Here is a 17,563-nt window from a genome sequence, read left to right as displayed (position 1 = left end):
AGGAGAGAAGAGAGAAGCCCGCGTCTTTTTTCCCCCTGTTAGGTATTTACTTCAGGGACATAAGAATGTGGGATCTTTGTTGTTCCTGGAAGGCTCGTAAGTTTCAGGCGTACCTTTGGTCTCTTTCAAAGACCTCTTTCTGTCCGCCTTATGTCATAAACAGCTGAAAGGATGTAGACCGATTTTTCCCCTTTGCAGGCTACTTTTAAGATGGCTTATCCATAAATCGTAAAGGAACGTGCAAAGGTGACGCCTTCACGAGATACTGTGATGGTCAGCAGATGAAAACAGTACTTTCCACGAGTGTGCTGTTGTAGAGACCCTTTTCTTAAGCCGTCCCCTCTCCTGCTCTTTTGTCTCATTCATATGCTCGTTTGTTTGCTGGCTGTTAAGGGGACGAGTACAGAGTATTTAAAGTATTTTTTCAGTAGTCTTCAGAAGTATCACGTTAACATCGGTGCGATGAAACGTAGTGTGTGTGATGTATCTCCTGTCATACATTGTGGGATGCTAGTCCCAAAAACTTTGACTGTAGGAAGTGAAAATAAGCAGAACGTTAGAAGTTGATTTGTGCAAATCAAATTATGGGTCAGACATTTGAAACGTTTAATTGAAACAGCGGAAACCTGAAGCGTACTAGCGCGTAATTAATACCGTCATTATGGAAGGTATACTTGATGCGTTTGTGGAAACTTTGCCTACTTGCAATATGCAAAGGAAAAATAAGAAAAAATGGCATGGCCTCAGAGCACCTGATGCACGCTTGGCTTGTGTGCATATGCTAGCCAGAATGAGACGTGCACAGAGCTGTCAAACTGCAAGTTTTGGTGACACTGTTTAGTCTGTCTTCCATCTCTCATAGATTTACAGAGATTCAAAGCAACGCATCACCTATTGTAGTTTTCTACTGTCCTTAATATAAAATCTTCCTTATCTTTAAATCAGGTCTAGCAGTGATGTAAATCGCTCTTGCTCATGCAGTGTTCGTGCTGTGTTTTTGCCATGTAGTTTGCTGCGTAGCTTTTGGGGAGAAGGATGCATAACGTGAGATGACGTTGTGAAGTGGTGTCTGTTTTCTGTTTTGTAGATGACTCAGCGGATGCAACTCCAGAGCATAACGAATTCCTTTTTCCAGAATATGAAATTCTGATAGAACCCGAGGAACCAGAATTTCCTGCTGACAGCAGCGTAGGTCCCGATGATGAACAAGGAGCTGTAGATACATCAAAGGACCCCAAAGAAAAAGAGGAACTCGGAGCTACAGGCAGTGCAGGTAAGAAGTAAGATGCTGTCTGTAATTCTTCCTAATGAAGCCTGCATTACGTTCTTTAAAATATAAAATACTAACTACTAGGGACAAAAGGCTAAATCTACAGTCATTTGTGATGCAAGTTTTTTGTATACATCCCGTAATAGAAGTTGCTTTTAGGGGAGAGACTTACTAAGCCCCAACCCCAGGAGCTGTTGAAGCGGCTGTTGCTGCAGTGAAGCTGCAGGTAGCTGGGAGTTACACCGTGTCCCTGTGCGCTTCCCGCCAGTAAGGAACAACTCAAGTGAGGAAAAACAGGGCCCTGAGCATCTGCTGCTGGACACTGTTGGAGTCAGGAGATTAAGTTAGATGATCTCGGCTTGACTTGGTTCAATTTGTCTTAATTTACGGAAAATGCTTAACAAATGTCCTTCTCTGTGCTAGAAGAAAAGGCTGTTCTGAGGCTATTTTAATAGACCTTGAATTAAGCAATTGAAGCGCAGCCCCCTTCCTCAAAAAAGTCACGATACGTGTGCAGCTCACCACATGGGCTTCGCACACATCCAGGGTGGAGAGCTTGTGGTATTACAGGGGAAGGCTGCTGGGTTCCCAGCTGTCCCTTACTGTGGTCTGAAGCTGTCTCGATACGTGCCCCACGTTGATGTGAATGTGGGAGCGTAACAGATACACTCTTCAGTGCTAGAAACTGAAGTCTGGCACGTGCACGGCACAGGTGGCCTTTTCCAGATGTCACATTCTAAAGGTTCAGCAGCCTCAGCGATACCCGCTGGGAGTCATAAACTTTGGTAGATTAACTCCTTCCCTTTCCAGCGTTCCACTACTGACACCTATGTTTAAAATGCAACTAAAACTAGTAAATGGATCTGTGTGTGACTGAATCTTAGTATGTCACCAAAAAAAAAAAAAGTCTTAGTGATTTACACTGGGAATGATTCTTGAGAGCAAAATGCCCTTACAGGTACAATAGTGTTTTTAATTTTTGGCTGTCTTGCATTAGCCTGCAACCTTTGGCGTTTCTCTTCTTGCTTAGGTGAAGCGTTTCAATCCTTGGATGAAGAGACATTGGAAGCAATGGCAAAGCATGAGACTGAAGAAGACAAGATCTTCCAAACGTTTAAAGAGCGAGTAGCTGCCGAACCAGAGCAGGTCAGAAGATGGGGCAGCCTTAGAACTTACAGGTTCTGGCACAGTGTCCTGCTGCACCTGCAAAATGTTTCGCTGCCTTTCATACCTACAGTTAGAAATGGTGGTGGGGATGCCTCCTCATCCTCCACGCACCTTAACCAACATACCCTCATCTTCCTCACGTGCAGAACTTGATTCATGCTGAAGTAAGAATTTAGCACCTGTTCATCTCTCTCAAACAGAAATTGGTCAGGATGAGAAGGCACAGGGGCGCTGAAGCCAACATGGTGGGGGGAGGACCTGCCATCCTGTGAAGCGGTTCTAACCAAAGGAGGTGGTGAACCATCGCTGTCTTCCCCAGCTTTTGGCCCTGTTGGCTTTCCTTCTCAGCAGAACCAAAACTTCAGAGAGGAGCTCTGTCACAGTCGCCAGCTGCATGGGGGGGTTGGCTTGGCTTTTTTTTAAGGTTGAAGAAATTAGCGATGGCTTTAAAATTTCAACTATTTAAAACAGAAATCTCCTGCCGTGCTATTTCCTGCTAACACAAGAGGCTGAAAAAAACCACATTGTCAAACAGAAACGTGCTTCCTGGCTCCATTCAGAGGAAACACAGGCCTAAATCCGTGAAAGTGGTGGAGGAAGAAAATCTCTCCATGTTTTACCTCGTAGTTGAGGGGTGAGGGTGCATGTCCAGAAAGTAGGAGACTGTGAGTCTCTTCCCTCCTCTGTTTGCGGTAGGTGCATCACCTCCCTCTCTGACCGTCCCCATACTGACTGATCTACGTAAGAGTCCTCTTGTTGATAATGCCTGATTTGCTATATAAATATTTAGATAGTAACAGAACAACAAAGGATATGAATGTCTGAAAATACCTCCTCCTTGGACATTAGGACAGTCCCCTTGCATTTAGATGTAGAACGGCAAACGGAAAGAGTTGGGTTGCGTTCCTGACTTTTCTGTACGCTTCTGTCTGCTGATCTGTTAATCTGCTGTTCCTCCACCTCAAGGCTATAAAATGCCTGATCTAGCATTTCTGGGTCCCTTAATTAGAGAAATCAAATTGTAGCAATTTATCCCTGGATCATTGAAAAAATGCTGTATGAATACTTGCATGATTCATACAGTTAAGAAAACTGATACAAAGAACCTGTCTTATTTAGAATACCGTGTTTGCAACTGATAAGACTTTGCCATGGGTATTACTTAAAGGAACTGACCTTTTTCTGTGCCATCTTACTGCTTTGTCTACGTCAGGAAATACCAATTTTATACTGAGATGAAAAGACGGTCTTGAGAACTTAAACTTCTGCTCTGTTTCAGATTATTAGATACTGCAGAGGAGGAGAAGGCCCAATCTGGGTATCAGGTGAAAATATTCCTGAAGAAAAAGATATCCCAAATTGTTTATGTGGTGCCAAAAGGATTTTTGAATTCCAGGTATGTAAATTCATTAAAGATAATACAGGTAACGTAGTTCAGACTTAACAGGCTCAAATTGTGTAGTTCTTGGCTTGTAATTAGAGCAAGGTGGTTGAAGTTGCTACAGACTAACTGTGCTAAATTGTACAGAGCCCTTATTTACTATCGTAACTGCTTTTTCCTCTAAGACTTTCACATACAGAAGGTAGGTAGGTTCCTATCTGATAATTTGCACCATCCATAAAATGGTGCACTTGTGAATATGGAACCATTGCTTAAGTAATAGGAGTCTGGTGTTGTATATTAAAAAAAAAAAAAAAAACCTTACGATGCGGGAGGGGAAATAAGCTTAAAAAAAAAAAAAAAAGTCCTTACGACGGGAAGTGGAAATATGTCTGGCTGGAAGTATTCATCTGTAGAATTTTGAATGCTAGAAGCATATGTGCGGTGAATACACTTAATGCTATGCAAAGACAAAACATAGTTATGAAGGTAATTTCAAATGGAAGGAGGCTTACAAATCGGGCAACGCTTAGTCAAATAAAACTTCTGTAGATAAAATAAGTAGGGCCATACCTTTCATTCCCTGTACATCTACACTGTTAGGGGAATTCCAAATTTATTTTATTTGAGCTGTTGTGTTACTTAGTAGCTTTGATGGGATTTTGGTGTAAGAACATAAACGAAGGCAGGACCCTTCTTTGGGAGGAGATGCAGGGAGAGGTAAGGAGCTGCCTCTAAACCCTTGTTTTTCCTTGAAGATTATGCCACAGCTCCTGAACCACCTTCAGGTTGACAGCCTCGGAGAGAGCGTTGACTGGGGAACGCTGGTGGTGTACACTTGTGCTGACAACTGCGGTGAGGGAAATGAATACCTGGAAGAGTTCATATGGAAACAAGACTTCTCTGCGGGCTATATTTAACTTCCATCAAGTTACTAAGTTTTGAGTCATCTAAATAAGAGTACTTGCCTTGTTTCAATGCATCTCTGCACTTTGCAAACAGGTAATTGAACTGGTCACTGATAACTGTGTATCTGGTAACAGTGGTAAAACTACTGAAAGCAGACCTTGACAGCCTCTCTCGTGCTCCACAGGAGCTTTTACTTCAACATTTGTTCAGTGAATTTCACTTCAAGTCTCAATTCTGAATGTTTAAATAAAGATGAAATATTTTTGGATTGGTGAAAGTATCTTTTGTTGGTGACTGAACTTCAAGAACTTGGATTGTTGTCTGTCAGGATTTTCTTTGTGCTACTCAAAAATTAACATTCATTCACAGAGAAAAGGAGACTACTGTAAGATCACTTGAGTGCTTATGCTCAGGAGGTGTACAGAAGTCATAGCTAAGACAAAACTGTGTAGCCTTCCACTGTGGAACTTAAATCCGCTTCTCTTTCTCAAAAGGTATGCTGAATCTAACTTGGTAGTTGTTACATGTTCTGATTGAGTGGTTATTCAAGATAAAATGCAGAAAAATTGTTTTATCTGACTTAAAACTATTAACTGAGTTAGGCCTGCGCAGAAATGGTTTATCTGCTGCAGAAGCAGTTTAAACAAGAGCCAGCCACACCAGAATATGTTTGTCTTGTTACTTACTGCCTATAGCAGATTTTCAAGCTGAATTGTACCTTAAAAGTCTGCCATCTTCGGTGAAGTTTAAAAATACGTGCCCTCTGCAGGGATTCTTCTGCTATTTGACCGCCATATAGCTGAGGCAAGAGAACAGTGAAACTGTAACACTAAACTTACTGTGGTAGTTGCTTAACTACTCCTGTGGCTATAGCTACATTTGCAGAAAAGATAAGGCTTTTTGGGTTTTTTTTTGTGTCTCAGTGTAGAATTTTTCAGTCATATATTCCCTTACCCTGCTCAAACCGTTCATGTCTGCTTACCAGTGATTCTGAAGGTGATTTTATGAAAGCCCTAGGCCCACTGTTGGGTTTTTTTTTTTGTATTAATTTAGAAGCTGGGAATACTCAAATGAGCAGGGAGGGAATGCTTTACATATAAGCTGTTTGGTCATCACAGAACCTAATTTCTCAAAGGGTAGTTTTAAGCCTTGGTACGTGTCATGGAACAGCAAACAGGATCTTAAGTCACTATAGTACACCTTGACCGATTTTATTGAAAACCATCCCACAGTTACTTAAGGCTCCAAGCTTTTTTGCAGGTAAGTTGGTAATAGTTCAGGGTCCTACAAAAGCATGGACAGTCTACAGTTATGTTCAAGAACACATGGGAATGTTCATTAGCTCACAGCACAGAGTGGTGTGGTACTGAAGGCGATGATACAGTGTTTGGGTATCCTGAACTTACCCTGGCAAAACTATGTTATTAAACAACAGCTTTCTGATAAGATCCATGAAACCAATTATTAAAAGGCCTGGAGAAACACCAGTGTACGCCACTATGGGGGGAGCACAGAAGACTAAGGATTAAGGTCCCTTAGGATTTGCAAACGGAGCAGTAGCAAAGCCAGCCAAAACTTCATTTTGCCTGGAATGAAACACCAACTTAGTAAATAGACCGCGGTTACACTGGGGTTAGTTTTAGATAAAAGCTGTTTGAAAGAACGTGCAAGTCCTAGAAAGGAGATTACTATTACTGGAAATTTACTGGAGGAAAAAAAAGTTTATTTTTAGTTCTCAGCCCATTAATCTTCAAGCACAGTTCAGAGGGAAGATTATGTACACACTGACTCTAGTTGGAAGGGCTTTGACGTTTTACAGGAACACTAATATAGTGAGACTGTCATAGTTGGTAAAATACAAAAGTAGCAATTTAAAGAAATTCTAGAAGCTAAGCAGGGATCTTTTGTTCCAATCCAGTCAAGTGTAGTTATTTAAGACTTGCATAAATCTCATCTGTTGAACACGAGCCAACACATACTTGAACACAAACTTCTTTAACCAGTCATCTCTTTTGCTTTAACATGCTAGAAATATTCACGCTAGGTGTTGCCAAGGATATGACTGCTGGTAAGCAAGCCAGAGCATTGTTAGATTCTCTCAAAATGACAAGTCACTTACTTACACTAGTGCATGTGCTATTGAAAAATACAGATTAAATTAAAAAAGAAGTTTTCAATGTATTTCACTCTACCAGCTGGGTAATTTTAAAATTCATTAAGACAGTTCCCATAGTTGTATAAACAGGGTTTATTGTACATGTGGAGCTGAAGGAGGAAAGAGAAGGAAGGTATATATTATATATATATGTACAGTGAGCCATTTTCATTAATAAATTTATTCTGTCTTGCTTAATACTGGAAAGAGGGAATGTGTCTGGCACTGAAGAAATTTAAAATTGAAAAAATTTAAAAGCTTAAGTTCTGAAAATTATAAAAACCATGGTCTTACGGAAGAAAGTTAAAACATATATACATGGCAATTTAAGTGGTTTATACACTGAGTGACACAGTTGCATTTGTCTTTTAAACCAACTTATGCATTTTCTAGTAATAGAACTGGCATTAAAACTATTTAAAAGCTAGAACATAAATAAAACTTGGAGGGACTGCTCCAGGAACAGCCCAGTAAAGCAACTCACAGTAACTCAGTAAACATAATAATACAGTTCCCCTTGAGCATCAGGGAAGTAGGCACTGACTGGGAAATAGTCCAATTCCTGGTGTTGCAGTTTCACCGGAAGTCCGTCTCTTGTTACTGCTGTGCCATACGCAATACCTTTTAAAATATACCCCTGATTTCTCTGAAAGATGTAGAAACTGTTACGTTGTCTTTCTGAATCCCTTTAAAATAGGATAGATGTTTTCAAATGCTTCATAGATTTCTGCTCGTACTTTAGCACCTAGAAAAAGAGAGGGAATTAAGTTAGTTTGTAGCTTTCGTCAAATACTTAATTTGAGCTTTTAGAATGTTTATTTGAATGTGACTCTATATAAAACCTATGCATATCCATAAAAACCTATTTTTACAATTTTTTTTTTAAATACGCCTTTCATACAGAGCATACGTTACCAGCCTTCTCATTGTTTATTCTGATAACTGGTAAAACTTTCATTAGCATCTTTGTGCTTATGCTATACTTGCAAATGGGATTTTTTTGTGCATAATTTCTGCAGGAGACCCAGCTACAAAGCACAGCCCTACAGGATGTTTCTGCAGAAAGGCCTAACTGGTGGAGCTTTTTTCCAGAGCGTGAACATCTGGGGAGCAAGGTCTGGCAATGGGGACCGCTGCAGAGGCCCACCACTTGCCATACTACAGGGACACGCTCCTTCTTTCGTCTACGAGGCTTGTGGGTTTTTTTCTCGTAAGTAAGACTCGGCAGGAGGGGAAAAGGAAGGGTGTAGGTGGAGTGCCTGAGGTTGAGGAGGTCCTAGAGCTCGGGTATCTTCCCTGCTTTGGCTGCTGTATCAAAGGAGAATGGCAGCAGCCAAGCTGTCAAAGAACAGTTAGCTCAGTCACACACACACAGCACACAGAAACAGACTTTCAGATTTTGCCAGAAACGTTACCTGCACTCTTACAGCTTTTTGGGCACCTGCATATTTGATTAGGATTTGTGACCATTGCTTATATGGATTTAGCCAAACGTGTGGTTTGCTTTGCACGTTCTCATCCACATACTGTACTATCTGTTCTCTCTCAGTACTGTCTTCTCTAAAGGAAAGCACCTAGCAAATTACATACCTCTGGTATCACTGTGTGTTCTCTGTAATAGAGTCTAAATCTAACCTACTGGAGTAAGACACTGTCTTCACTTACCAGTTAAAACCACTTTTCCAGAAACAAAAATAAGGAGAACAATTCTTGGCTTGATCATTCTGTAGATTAAGCCAGGAAACAGTTCTGGCTCATAGCTGTAAGAGAAGAGAGTGACAGTGTTTAAACATGCTGGCAGACACATGTTCCATCCAGTCTTTCATCTGCAGGACCGCAGGAATGGGCAGAGCAGATGTAGGCCTCACTGAAATTTGCAGAGTAGCAGGGAAGATCGATCGCTTTGATGCGTTCGTACTGGGCAACCTCAGTTACACCCGAGGCAGAGCAGCGATGGGAACAACGATGCAGGTTTCCCTCTGGTGCAAGGGAATAATCTAAAGAGATGTCACTCTCTAAGCTAGTCAATATAGAGCAAGAACGAAGCATAAGCAAGCCTTTTTTTACCTGCTGAACTGCTGGTGTGTGAGTACCAATCCTTCTAATCTGATGGGAAATTTCACATCACAGCTGCCCACCATGTTCTGAATTTTAAAATCCAAGAATTTTGCAGGAAAACCCAGTTTCTGAACAACTCTTGCATACTTCCTTGCTGCCAGTCTGGATTGCTCCTCACTGAAGTGAGAAAAGGATATCCGTATTATTTCCTTAGTTAAGTATTACTTGAAGCAAACAGCATTAAACCGCGAATATTTAATTGAAAAAAAAATGTCAAAGAACAGTTAGCTCAGTCACACACACACAGCACACAGAAACAGACTTTCAGATTTTGCCAGAAACATTACCTGCACTCTTACAGCTTTTTGGGCACCTGCATATTTGATTAGGATTTGTGACCATTGCTTATATGGATTTAGCCAAACGTGTGGTTTGCTTTGCACGTTCTCATCCACATACTGTACTATCTGTTCTCTCTCAGTACTGTCTTCTCTAAAGGAAAGCACCTAGCAAATTACATACCTCTGGTATCACTGTGTGTTCTCTGTAATAGAGTCTAAATCTAACCTACTGGAGTAAGACACTGTCTTCACTTACCAGTTAAAACCACTTTTCCAGAAACAAAAATAAGGAGAACAATTCTTGGCTTGATCATTCTGTAGATTAAGCCAGGAAACAGTTCTGGCTCATAGCTGTAAGAGAAGAGAGTGACAGTGTTTAAACATGCTGGCAGACACATGTTCCATCCAGTCTTTCATCTGCAGGACCGCAGGAATGGGCAGAGCAGATGTAGGCCTCACTGAAATTTGCAGAGTAGCAGGGAAGATCGATCACTTTGATGCGTTCGTACTGGGCAACCTCAGTTACACCCGAGGCAGAGCAGCGATGGGAACAACGATGCAGGTTTCCCTCTGGTGCAAGGGAATAATCTAAAGAGATGTCACTCTCTAAGCTAGTCAATATAGAGCAAGAACGAAGCATAAGCAAGCCTTTTTTTACCTGCTGAACTGCTGGTGTGTGAGTACCAATCCTTCTAATCTGATGGGAAATTTCACATCACAGCTGCCCACCATGTTCTGAATTTTAAAATCCAAGAATTTTGCAGGAAAACCCAGTTTCTGAACAACTCTTGCATACTTCCTTGCTGCCAGTCTGGATTGCTCCTCACTGAAGTGAGAAAAGGATATCCGTATTATTTCCTTAGTTAAGTATTACTTGAAGCAAACAGCATTAAACCGCGAATATTTAATTGGGAAAAAAAAAAAATGTCTGTGTTGAGGGGTAGGGGAAGGTCACATGCAAAATTTTTACAACCAAAATTAACAACTAGCACTGGTTTGTCGGCTAATTTTGGTACTAGGATCCTGAACACCATTAATGTTGTATTCGCTGTTCATGAGGCAGAAAACAGTAAATTATAAATCTACATATTTCACACTCTTAAAATGTCAACCTGAGTCCCTCTAATGAGACATGAAAACCGTTACTTAAGTTTTCAGTGTAGAACAACTTTGAACTACTACTGCTAGAAAATGCGTATTTCTCTCAAACTCCCAATCCTCTGATGGATTCAGCCCAGGCACTGAAACCTGGGTTTGACGGAGCTGCACGGCCTTACATGCTGCTGCAGAACTCAGTTGGCTTCAGTTTTGTAAACAGCTGAGGATCTGGTTGCTCCTAACACAGAGTAGACAACTTGGAACTTCAAGCGTTGCCAAGCAAAGAAAGCGTTTCCTGTACAGCTCTGTTCATTCATCTCTGCTCATTAGCTTATTCCTTCTGGATTCCTAACAGACTTCTTCAGAGCAGAATTTCTCTCCTGCCCACTGGAGTTAAGCTTATGTTTAGTTTTCAATTCTTATGCTTCAATGATTGTGTTAAGAACAGATCAGACTACAGGGACCGGAGACTTGGAGCTCTTGGCCTGTGATGAATGGAACTAGTCAAATATAAAAACACTCTTCCCCTGCCACCGCCCCTACAGTTTAAGCAGTTCCAGTGCATAGTCATTGACATTTTTAATTATTAGAAAAAAAACCCCAGTTAACTGCAAGGCTAAAAAAAGTGAATATAACAACCTCTGCAAACCAGTTTATCAGACTGTATGAAAGAGCTTTGGAAACAGAACTACCATTTGCCCTTTCATAGGGAAGTCCTTTCAGTCATGAAAAAACATTTTGTGAAGAAACATACGTTAGTCTTATTTGAAATAACTGGGAAGCAAGCTTAGCTGTACCTGTACAACTTTGCTGTATACATACAAATACTGTATACAAACTACAGTACTCCTAAAGCATCATGGTACAAGAGAAAAGACAGCCTGAATTAGTTTGCTTGTAATGCCTAAACATACCTTTTTGCTCCTGTGCACACCATTTTTCCAGAGCTGAATATAAGTGCAGTAGTACGTGGCTCTCTTATTCTCATAATAACAGCAGCAAAACGCTGAAATGTGAGCGTTGAGACTATAAGTGATATATTACTGTAATCATTACATTAAAATCAAATTTGCATAATCTAAGTAGCAATTTACACTGTATTGCAAAGAAGTACTAAGTTCAAACATACTTACGGATCACGCAAAATTTACTTGAAATGCTTAAATCTTAAGTAGCTTCAAACACACACACTGAGAGGTAGAGTCAGACAGGAAGGATATTTACCATTGCATTCCTATTTTACTAAGCTCATCTCTCATTACTGTATATGCAACATATAAATAATGCTAACATTTGCAACAGAGCAAGAGACAATCTTAAAAATAAATTAAAAAAATCCCTCCACGTCTTGAAATTTGATCTGTTATAAGCAGGATGGAAGACTACCTATCTGCAGATATTTTATGATCTGTTTTGTTTCCGTGTCTTAAAAAACTGGACAGTGTTAGAATACCAGCAAACAGAACAGCTGGAGATCAAAGTTCCGTGTAAACAGAACTCACCTCAGCTACCACAGTAGAACACAGCAGCCCGGTCAGCTCTAGCTTTTTATTCTAAGTACTGTAACACCTCTGCCTGCATTTCCAAACATTCTTAAACTCTTTGAAGCAAGAAATACTGGAAACTGATGTGGGCATACACACACACAAACCCCTGTTTGCCTGTTATATTTAACTTGGACTAGCTCACCATGCAGTGCCATAAACTGTTCTGCTGACATAACCAAGGCGGTAGCGTGGGTTACCTAACAGCATGTTTGTCAAACTATGGCTTAAATAATACACCAAGCAGCATCTTTCTTTGATAGATGAATGTACTGACGAAAAGTCAGGAGTGTGTTACATAACCCTTCTTTCTCTCCACTGTGGAAAACAGCATTTCATATTGATTTTTCTAGCCTACAAGTTTTACACAGCCACCTACCCCTACCTTAAGAGTTACCATGGCATGCTCAAATTTTTGCTGCGCTAATATCTTACTCACATGCCATTATGTAACAGCATCGCCGATATAAACTTACAGTAACAGTTATCACATATGCCTGCATGCGTGCTTTAATCTTTGAGAGCAGAGTTCAGGTAAACTGTAGCAAAATCCCAAATATTAAAACAACAAAAAAACCCCACACACCCCAGGAAAACTGAAGCCTTCCCAAGGCAAGTCAATTCAACTACACAACATCTAAACTTTTATTAGAAATAGTGTCCAACTACTGTGGTTGCAAAAATAACATTTCCAAAAGGAGCCACCCAAATGAAAAATGAAGCAACATGATTTTCTCAATTCAATGCTCCAGGTCCTCTGCTGTTGTTCAAAGTTTCCTGAGCTACAAAAAAAAATCCACGGTTTAACAAACTGCTATTTAGAAGCAGCAGTCAACTTAGAAGTCGAAACAAAAAAAAAAAAATTAATTTCATTTTGCTGTTCCACCGAACCTAGCCATCGGGAGCAAGGAGGTGGCGGGAGTACTGGGGGACAACGTGTAGGAATGGAGCTCAGAGGGGAAGCAAGACTGTAAAAACCCAGTGACTGCGCTGCGACCACAATAATTCCAAGGGAGCAGCCAGGTGGAGGAAGCCACAGCGTATACAGAACAACTGTGGCTCTGGCAGGAGCCCAGGAGTTGAATTCTTCCTTCCTTTCTCTTTGTTGGGAGACAGGGAACAAGACTTCATCATCAGACATTTCACAGTAATATGAAAAAGGAACTTTCTGAGCACTACGAACAAACATGCCCATATGAATAGTAGCAGAGGCCAGCTCCACAACAAACAATGTGCCAGTGCATTACACTGTTGGTTAGGTTCTTCCTAAATATGCTGTGTTCTTTCTAAATCTACCAAATTACAACCTGGTGTAAAACACAGCTACATCAGTATAAAACTGCTTTTTACCAGTTTGACAGAATGTTCTAAGTTTATTAAAGATTTCTTTTTTAACTACAGTATAAAACTGCATCTATAGTAGGAAGGTTTTTCAATCTATTTCAGCAAACTATACCCACAACCTGTGCCTTTGACATATATGTTCTAGGAAGAACTCTAATACATTTCTCTTACCTTGGGATTATATTCAGCATTTCGGGCACGAAGCGCAATTGTTTTTAGGTCAAGTTTGCAACCAAGATTCACCGTGGACACAATATTCCTGAAGATAGTTCAGAGAAATACATTAAAAAGACAATAAAGAATTCATGCATCTTCCCCATTTTTAACCATGCTTGAATAATTTTGGTTTTTGTGTTTTACTTTTAAATTTGTTTCTCCAAGTGAGTTTGAATGACATCTTTCCTACTGACAGGAGCACTGAGCAGTGTTTTGGCTCAGGAACCTCCTTTTGTAGGGCAGTAGCTCCTAAGGCACGATTGCCGATTCCTCCTTATCCGCCAGCTATTATGAAAAGTGTCTCATGAGAAGAATCTCTATTTCAGTTTGGCAGGAAAAATCCTTGATGCTGAGAGCCCCCACCACAATCAGGGAAGCTGCTGGAAACAGGAGAAAATGAGGTAGCAATAGTACCATCTGAAATTTTCCTTGGTATGCCCTTCAAGGAGGAAGAAGAGGTGCAGGACTAAGTGGGAATGACCCAGGAGGTAAACCCATTGCCAGGCGACAGGAAAGCAGGTCTCTAGAAAGTTTAAGAGAAGTTCCTAGATGCAACATTTCCTTGGAAACGTGTTTTCTGGGAAAACCCTGAAATCTAAAGGTCCTCAACAGGGAAAAAAAAAGAAATACGAGGAACTACTCTTTCCGTGCAAAATTTACGTTACCAACCATTTCTTGTTGGGCCTTCCCTAATTTGCTGTAGAAGTCTCTTTAAAACTAAAGTTTGGTGAAAATACTTTTATACCTAGTTCTAGGTTTTTTTTCCCCTCACCACAAACTCAGCTGTAGCCATGAACTAGAAGAGGGAACGTGGAATATTAAGTACAACTCAGCTCTAGCTCCTAGACTAGTAACTAGTTTCTTCCCCTCTACCCTTCTAATTCCCTTTCAGCGGTGATTGTTCCTGTATTCTGCTTTAATACCTCGCTAACAAAATTCTACGCACAGTGGAGTGGAACTGTTTGCAAAGTGGAGCTATTTGCTTTTCTGCGAACAGGTCACAAGTATGCAGTAAATTACAAATGAGAATATGTTTCAAGGTATACATATTTTGAAATACCAGATTATCAACCCAGACTACTTTATAGCTAAAGCATGATGAACTCCTAAAGTGCACAGAGTTAAAAGTTACAACGGTGCTAAATGAAGACATATATAACATCCTCCACTGGTATGCTTAAAAGATGTATGGTTGACAAATCACTAAGAAACTGTTTATATTACTAAGTGGTTTAGGAACAAAGCTAAGCTAAAAATAAAAGCAAAAATTACTCATATCGCTAGAGGAGACCCATAAATTCTCAGGACCTCCCTCTCCACCAAAATGCAGTACCCAATTCCTGATGTAGCTTTGGTCCTAACTCTTTGAAGGGCTATCTGAGAAAGGACGTGCTGCACTAACACGTGGGACACTCACTGCAGCTGTGGCACTATCCCAGAGCTCTCGGATGCCGGTGTTGCAGGAGTTATTGGAGTCATCGGAGTCATCGGAGAGGGGTACAGAGGTGTAGTTCCCGGTAAAGGGGCTGTGGTAAGAGTCTGTGAGTGGAAGAGCTGGGGGGTTTGACCAGATGTTCCCTGTGTCGCTTGCTGTGATGTAGATTGCTGCGCTGCTTGTTGCTGCTGCTGCTGCCGCTGCTGTTCCTCTAGGATGGACAGACTGTTGGTGCTCTGGACAGGCTGTGGTGTCAGTCCTGTGCCATATGGCATCATCGGGCTAAAAATTGGAATTCCTGGAGTCATTGCACCCTACAGAAGAAAGCATGAAACAGAAACCACAGATCCTGTTGATTCCACTTTGTTTTTAAGAGAAAAAGTTTTCAGGAGGAGTCTAAAAATAAATCAATGTAAGTTGATCGCATCAAACCTGAGGCATACAGCAGTAACTCGCCAAAACCAGAAAGCCCTTGGAAATGCAGTTCTTCTACAGAATAAAATATTACCTCCAGGGATCTGTCAGTTCTAGCATTGTTCATGTCCAGCTAGTGATGCTGATACGCTTCTCACGCTACCTCGCAAGCATGTCTCAACTTTGACCCACAATTTAACTTGAAATTGTTTGAACAAAGACTGTGCCCATCGTACCAAATGCATTCATAGCACAGCTACAGCCCATTACGCATAAGTTAGTTTAAAGGGCCATCAACAAAATTAAATCAATATTTCCAACTTGTCAGTCATGTTTCAACTTAAAGGAATCCCATGTATCTGCATGCTTCTTATACCGCTGGATATACAAATTGATGGTTTTAAAATTCTGCTTTATACTAGTACTTTTCTATACCTCGCAGAATTTTTCAGATCCGCAAACAAAAAACCTGAACTTACATGCAAGAAACGGAAAACACTTTCACAAAGAAATTCAGATCACAGCTGCATATTAAATCATTTGTTTTTACCTGAGGGGAGGCTAAGCCTTGAGCGTAGGGTGGCAAGCTGTTGTTCTGATCCATGATTCCAGTTATTTCTTTGGTGAGGCCAGAAGTATTTCCTTCAATTAATTTAAATTAACTTCATATCCTAGAGGGTTTTTAACCCTTTAAAACATTCCAGCGAAGTAGCTTTTTAAGCCAAGCTGAAAGTGTTAGGAAAACATCAGCTCCAGAGAAATGTGTGTTATGAGTCTAAAACACTAATCAAAGCCTGAAAAGAGAAAAAGTAGTATCTTGAGAATAATACCTGAACACAAAACAAAAAGCAAACCTATCGGCTGCTGAGTTAGGTAAGAGACACCCACGTACAAATATATATAAGAACATTCACACACACCTGCACAATCCATAAAAATAATCTTTTTCAGGCACACGCTATAGAACCTTTGCGGTGTGCTTCTGTTGAAGCCCCTGGCAGGTAACCTGACTCACATGAGCAGGCCTCTGTCTAACCGAACCCTCCTGCACAAAGAACTCAAGCTGTTAATGCTCATTCTACGCCTAGCTGTGCTTTAGCTGGAAAAGCACTGACTTTTTTAGAATTGAATTCCACTGACGACTAACCGACAAGCAAGCTTACTGACACATTGCTTGTAAGTCTCTTCCTGGCCATTTTAAGGCTTGGGCTTCCAAAAATATTTTTTCTTCTGTGGGAAAAGTATCGCTGGTCAAATCAGAACTAGGCAACCCTCTTCCATCCACTTCCATAAAATAAAGCACTAACACATTTCAAACAACAGTGACAGTCGCCTTATGAGAAAAAAAGAAATACATGAAAGCCAATTTCAGGTACACAAGTGAAATGTGTGCATGGTTTTTTATTATTTTTTTAACTATGTTAAACTCTATTGCTGTGTTATGGAAACAAACAACACAAGTAAAGAATTTAAACATTACACCTTGATATCAAATGTTTTTTCATTACATTATAGCTTTCTTAACTAGATACCTATTGCCTAGAAATACTCAAGGTCATTTTTAGGCCAGAGGTAGACCACCTCAAAATTTGAAGAAACCCTATTCAGCCTTTTTTTTTTTTTTTTTAAGGTATGAGAACTCAGAATTACATTAATATTTATACTGCAGCTGAAAAGGCATGCTTTTTTCCCCCTTGACCGTAAGATAATATTATCTTCACCCTCACCGAAGGTATCAAACAGAGCATCCAGGTTTTACAACCTGGAGACAGGGGTAAATTAGAAGCCTAAACGTTACCCCAGAAGAAACAAAGTCAACTCCTCGACAGCCCAGCTGTTTAGTAAGAAGTCTGGATACCAGGCATGCCAGGACCCGCAGTTAGGACACCACCTACCCAGAGGTCCATTTTGTAACCATCTAACCGTGGCTTGCTCGCATCTCCACTACAAACGGTGGGGAACGTTTTTGTCGAGGCAGCAGAGTCCGGAGGCAGCCCAGCTGTTTAGTAAGAAGTGTGGATACCAGGCATGCCAGGACCCGCAGTTAGGACACCACCTACCCAGAGGTCCATTTTGTAACCATCTAACCGTGGCTTGCTCGCATCTCCACTACAAACGGTGGGGAACGTTTTTGTCGAGGCAGCAGAGTCCGGAGGCAAGAGACACCCCGGAGAAGGCCCCGACCCACCCCCCGAGCCCCCTTTCTGGATCTCGCCCCTAACACACGGCAG

General features: G+C 40.9%; 2 protein-coding genes across 2 annotated transcripts; one reads left to right on the top strand and one right to left on the bottom strand.

Annotated features, from left to right (window-relative positions):
- The first annotated feature begins 31 nt into the window (after positions 1-31).
- PDCD2 (programmed cell death 2) lies at positions 32-5,055 on the top strand. Its single transcript, XM_009281767.2, has 5 exons — positions 32-96; positions 1,136-1,273; positions 2,301-2,416; positions 3,717-3,833; positions 4,577-5,055. Exons 1-5 carry the CDS (start codon positions 66-68, stop codon positions 4,736-4,738), a joined length of 564 nt encoding a protein of 187 aa, XP_009280042.1. The 5' UTR covers positions 32-65; the 3' UTR covers positions 4,739-5,055.
- Positions 5,056-6,964: 1,909 nt separating this feature from the next.
- Positions 6,965-16,129, bottom strand: TBP (TATA-box binding protein). The gene is made up of 7 exons (XM_009281766.1): positions 15,883-16,129; positions 14,901-15,232; positions 13,439-13,526; positions 11,294-11,385; positions 9,940-10,107; positions 9,538-9,632; positions 6,965-7,627 (listed from the first exon to the last, which is right to left on the bottom strand). Exons 1-7 carry the CDS (start codon positions 15,934-15,936, stop codon positions 7,548-7,550), a joined length of 909 nt encoding a protein of 302 aa, XP_009280041.1. The 5' UTR covers positions 15,937-16,129; the 3' UTR covers positions 6,965-7,547.
- Positions 16,130-17,563: the final 1,434 nt, after the last annotated feature.

Source organism: Aptenodytes forsteri, unplaced genomic scaffold, assembly GCF_000699145.1.
Source record: "Aptenodytes forsteri isolate BGI_AS27 unplaced genomic scaffold, ASM69914v1 Scaffold132, whole genome shotgun sequence".
NCBI lineage: Eukaryota > Metazoa > Chordata > Aves > Sphenisciformes > Spheniscidae > Aptenodytes > Aptenodytes forsteri.
Note: the sequence above shows the minus strand (reverse complement) of the source record. Positions and strands in the feature narration are given on the sequence as shown.

Excerpts from the sequence above, each read along its gene's own strand:
- PDCD2 (XM_009281767.2), top strand. The coding sequence starts at position 66 with ATGTGGGATCTTTGTTGTTCCTGGAAGGCTC. Across the intron at positions 1,274-2,300 it reads CGGAGCTACAGGCAGTGCAG|GTGAAGCGTTTCAATCCTTG; the intron begins GTAAGAAGTAAG and ends CTTCTTGCTTAG. Across the intron at positions 2,417-3,716 it reads TAGCTGCCGAACCAGAGCAG|ATTATTAGATACTGCAGAGG; the intron begins GTCAGAAGATGG and ends GCTCTGTTTCAG.
- TBP (XM_009281766.1), bottom strand. The coding sequence starts at position 15,936 with ATGGATCAGAACAACAGCTTGCCACCCTACGCTCAAGGCTTAGCCTCC. Across the intron at positions 15,233-15,882 it reads AAGGCTTAGCCTCCCCTCAG|GGTGCAATGACTCCAGGAAT; the intron begins GTAAAAACAAAT and ends TTTCTTCTGTAG. Across the intron at positions 11,386-13,438 it reads ATGCTGAATATAATCCCAAG|CGTTTTGCTGCTGTTATTAT; the intron begins GTAAGAGAAATG and ends CTCACATTTCAG.